A 5,270-nucleotide genomic window follows, 5' to 3' on the forward strand; every position below is an offset into this window, starting at 1 on the left:
AAAAAAAAAAAAAAAAAAAACGATAAAAGGCAAAAACAAATAAAATTATTGCCACGCAAATGAGATAAGGTTCACGAAATTCAATCGATTAAAACTTTTGACACTTTAACACTTTGCGTTTAATATTTTGCGGGTGTTTCAGTGATTCCCAATTTATGCAGTCTATTAAAGGCTTGAACACAAATTTTTACACATTTTTCGCAAAACATTTTTCGAAAACCTTTAGAAAATATTTTTATTTTTCACACTCATATATATATATATATATATATATATATGTAGCCAACCTTTCCTTCTCGAGTTTATTTTTTTAACAAATCCTCTAAATTCTCTATTAAATGAATTTATTAGCACTTTGGCACGAATATCGTTTCCCAAACGAAATACAAAATTCTTACCAATTTCAACATTTTGTTAAAGTTTTCTCTTTAAGGATTTATTTCTTGCGTAACTGTTGCAGTTTAAAGTTAATTGGTTTATGTTTTCCCTGAATCAAGTCCAAGCATATTTATAGTAAGTGTTCATTCGGCAAGTCTATGGAAAAATTCTAATCTTAAATACACGCAGACATGTAAACATTTAAAGGCGCAAATAATAAAAAAAATATATATAAGAAAAAAAATGAAAAAAATGAAAAAAGGAAAAAAAGATAAACAAAGTTGAGAGCTAGAAAACTAGAATTGTATTGTGGAGGATTGTAAGAAAAATTTTTAAAAGTCATAGGCATTGCATTAATATGGACCGAAAGCTTAACAAAAGCTTTAGTGTTAGATTTTTCTTTGTCAGCGAATGCAACCAATGCAAGTAAATGTGCGTACAATCACCCAACTTAGGAGATATATCTTAGTAAAATCGAACTGTCAGTATTCATTGAGATAATGACAGAGAGTTTTTCTTTATCTGCTCAATAAAATAAATTGTGTTACCGGAAATCTATTAGAAGCTCTGACCTAAGCACGTAAACCAAGAAAAAAAAAACTTTTAGTTAAATATTAAAAAACAAAAAAAAAAAAAAAATTAAAAAAATTTTTTGCAAATAAAAAAAAAAAAAACAAAAAAAAAAAAAAAAAAAAAAACATGAAACTAAACTTGCGGTCGCTTTATGCTCAAGTAGTTCACTTAATTAGTTTATTATTAAACATTTTTGCCGACCGACCGTCTTAATAAATTTTAATTGTCATTTTTTACATTTTATTTTATTCGATTGCAATTGAGGTTTAAGCTTTCAATTTTTATATTTATTTTCATTATTGGTAGGAATTTTTCCTTTTTTTTTTTTTTTTTTTTTTTTTTTAAATTTTACAAAAACCTTTAAAAATTTTTTTATTAAATAAAAAATTTTTTTTTTTATTTTATATAAATTTATTTTTTTTGTTTCAAAAATTTAAAAAAAAAAAAAAAAAATACAAAAGTGATAATTATAATTATTATTATTATTAACATAACAAGCTGTATTAGTTTTGCAACGAAAACCGTGTCTATAGTTCAAAAGAAAAAAAAAAATTATTTTTCTATCTGATCTGATTTTGATTGAATTTAATTCAATTCACTTCAATTCGTTGCAAATTTACATTTTTTCTTTTTTTTTTTTTCATATACGTTTGATTTGTTTTTTTCATTTTTTTTCTTTTTGTTGCGTTTAGCTTCAGCTGTACTAGTCGTTGCTATTATGATTATTGCAAAATAATTTAAACATGTTGGCACTTTTGTGTTTATTTGTTTGTTTATTCGTTTATTTATTTTATTTATTTTTTATTCTTCTTCTTCTTTTTCGTCTTTCATATAGTTAACGCAAATAAACAAACGCACATACTCGTTGCACTTAATTGATTTAATAACATCAAAATGCAATTTAATTTATTTAATGTTTATACAACAGGTTCGTTTCTTAAGTCTTTCACTCAACCAACCAACTATTTACAGCAAATAGATTGAATTTTATTCGATAGAACTGATAAAAAAATAAAAAAATTAATATGTGCAATGGACAAAAACCAAAAAAAAAAAAGAAAAAAAGTGAATAAATAAAAATTGTTTATTGTCATCAAACTTATATGTAAACCCTTTAATCGATATTCAAAATTCCGCCTTTAACAACATACGATATCTATCATTAAGAATTCGATTCTGTTTAATGAATTACAAGTAAGCGTTTATCTTTCATAGACCTTAACTGAATCAAAGTTGTTATGCTGCCAGGTGCATAATAAAGGACTAGAAAGATCGGAAAAGATCACATCTCATCTCCTATCTGCAGAAACAATTAGAAAAATGCTTTATTATCTCTAAGCTAGAGTGAAAGCAAGCGCCGGTAACTAGATGTACCAAATTTTTGTGGCCCCTAACGCTAACACGTAATCTTTATTATGAAAGCTTACCAACCGCGAACTCACCTAATCGCCAACATTCCCTAACCGAGAAATAATACAATAAACTACTGTTTGGTTCTCTGGTAAGAGAAGTGAAATGCTGAGCTGAACATATCCTTACATTTTCTAATAGCACTTCAAAGCAATTAAGATTAACGTCAGAAATCATTGTTAGTATTAGACTGATTATAATCATAGGTAAAATGTCATAGCTGTCCTAAAAGGTATGTATGCTCCAAGGTATGTACTTATTAAGCAATGAACTGCTAATAGGAAATTAAATATTAGATGGATGATGGATTAATTAGGTGTTAGGTAAAAGGTAAGGCGTGAGGAGAAAATGCTTTGATTAATTTCGCCAACGTCAACGTAAGTGGGCAATGCATTGAAGCCGACAAACTTGCATTAAAAGAAACGAAGCCGACAGTTCAGCTGCGAATGCGTTTAGGGACATAAACTGTAGTTATCCTAGAAACCATTGAACAAACGTACGTAAAAGGATGCATTTGAACGGTACACAAGAAAAGAATTCTCTTTTCCACTCCAATGCCTCGTCAATTCACGAAAACTCTTTGAATATATAAGAATCTAATGGAAACCGTATTGTCAATCGCCAATGCGAATGACAATATCAATGCTAATGCCAATTTAAATGTAATGCTCATGACAGTGCCAGCTATTAATGCTAATGTAAATGCTTATTGTAATCCTAAGGTCAATGCTAATTGAAAAATGGAATAAACGAATATGAGCAGTGAATAGATAATGCATACGTAATGAATGGATTACATGTGAATCATTTATTCGCCAATCATAACAAAATTTAAATGTTTCCCGTCTAGCAAGAAAGTTTTAGAAGACAAAAATAGATATTTTACGCTAGAACGGTACCTATACCTTAACCTTAAAGGAAACTTCTTAGAAACATAAGTAGTTTATAAATTTAAATGTGAAGTTTTGGGTTTTTTACCACAATTACAAGAATTTACTCTGTTTCGATCTTTAGTACTATTCTGTATTTTCTAACTATTTAATGGAAAAGATGCTATTTAGCATTTATTTCATGCATTCAATTGCAGGCCTAGTAATCGTAGGCACGTTGTGTTCGCACTTTATTTACATTGAATACTAACAATTTAATCCCTTATATGACTATTCCTAGCAAAGATTTTGTTTAAGAATTCTTGATAAAAAAAAGAAAAAAATTGCTTACAAAATTCCTTGAGAATAAGTTGCTTACCTTACATTAAGTATAGGTTATCTTATATTAACTAATTTATCTACATTTATACATTATGTATATATATATATATATATCTTTATATGCAATTGTATATGCATCTATATGTGACACTTGTTTTGAACAATCACAGCGACAACATTAACCGCAATACACTAAACCACAATACCGACAATTAAATTCCATTCAAGTAGGTCAAGGTCATGGAAAATGTTATATATTAAAGTTAAAAGCAAAAACAAAAATAAAGCAAAGAAATATTTAGTTATTAAAACGAAAAGAAAAACAGAAAAATCAAAAAAAAAAAAAAAAATAAAAAAATGTTAACAATAAAATGTTTTTCTCTGTTTATTTCGTTTTTAATACGAAAAGATTAATATTTATGACCACCACTACTACAAAGAAAGAAAAAGGCAAATACGTATAAATATATATATATATATATATCACATATATTATCATATATAAAATTAAATATGTCTTACAAGAAACAATACGATTTTAAACACTAACTGACACTCATGTTAGTGCATGTTAACGCACGCAATACAATCATGCATTAAAATAATAAAATAAATATAAATGACTTCATGAAAACAGAAAGGAAAAAAGAAAAAAGAAGCAAATCGCACTGCATTCTGCTGTTCCCCTGTCTTAACCATAATTATATATTAATTACATTGACAGCCCATACTTAGCACGCTTACGAGGCTTACGCGATCTGTGAATAGAGAAACTATGTAATGCTAAAACGACAACTCACGGCTTACGTTGGAAATTTTCTTCTTCAATTGCTTTTCATTATATTCTTCCTGACAAACTATTTAGCTTGTTACATAACATTTCCCTTAAATGCATTTGATATATGAGATTTGCTTATGTCAAGACTTTCATAATTGCTTACGATTTGTATGAAAAAAAAAATATATATATAAATTTTTGCAATCTATATTGCAAAGTGATTCCGTTGAAAAGGCTAAGAAGCCATTGAAAGCTCATTATAGTAATGTCAGATCATAGAAGCCTCAGAAATCGTTATATGTGTTTTGTGCAAACGGTATTGCCCTCGTAAAACCATACACCTCCTTATGCGATAGTTACCTTCATTCACAAGCTTTGGAAAATAGAAGAAAAAAAAAAAAAAAGCAAAAGCAAAAGCAAGAAAAAAAAACCGCATGCGTGTTTTACACTATTAAGAAATGAATTTTTATAGGATTTGTAAAGAAGTTCTTACAAAAGTGACAGAAGAGAAGAGAAAAATAAAATGAATAAAAATATTAATACATAAGTTAGTTAAACAGAAAACACAAAAGACCAATAATTTGCGCCAACACACCAGCAACCATCATTAATATAATATAATGCATTAATTAATATGATAGATGGCATGACATGAACGAATGGAAAAAAGAAACAAAATTTTTGGTGAGAAATGCTTGCAAGACAAGAAATTATTAAGAAATTTTTGTTTTTTTTTTTTTTTAGTGTTATTTTTATTTTAATATATATATATATATATATATATAAATGAAATTGCGAACCGTTAAAATTTATTTATTTAGAAAATGATTTTAACAAGATTTATTACAGTTTGCTTATCAACGTTCACTTAGTTAGTTATTTACTTATGCTTTATCGGTGTTACAGTTAGATTGAAATTT

The 5,270-nt window shown here is 27.3% G+C and overlaps 1 protein-coding gene across 1 annotated transcript in view; it reads right to left on the minus strand.

The window, feature by feature from the left end:
- The window catches only part of LOC119645316 (cuticle protein 12.5-like), a 1,349-nt gene extending 864 nt beyond the window's left edge, over positions 1 to 485 (minus strand). Inside the window, exon 1 of the mRNA XM_038045458.1 lies at positions 399 to 485. Coding sequence (XP_037901386.1) covers positions 399 to 410 — 12 coding nt within the window. The 5' untranslated portion in view covers positions 411 to 485. The remainder of the gene's footprint in view (positions 1 to 398) is intronic.
- Positions 486 to 5,270: the final 4,785 nt, after the last annotated feature.

The sequence above is a fragment of the Glossina fuscipes genome, unplaced genomic scaffold (assembly GCF_014805625.2).
Source record: "Glossina fuscipes isolate IAEA_lab_2018 unplaced genomic scaffold, Yale_Gfus_2 1, whole genome shotgun sequence".
Lineage (NCBI taxonomy): Eukaryota > Metazoa > Arthropoda > Insecta > Diptera > Glossinidae > Glossina > Glossina fuscipes.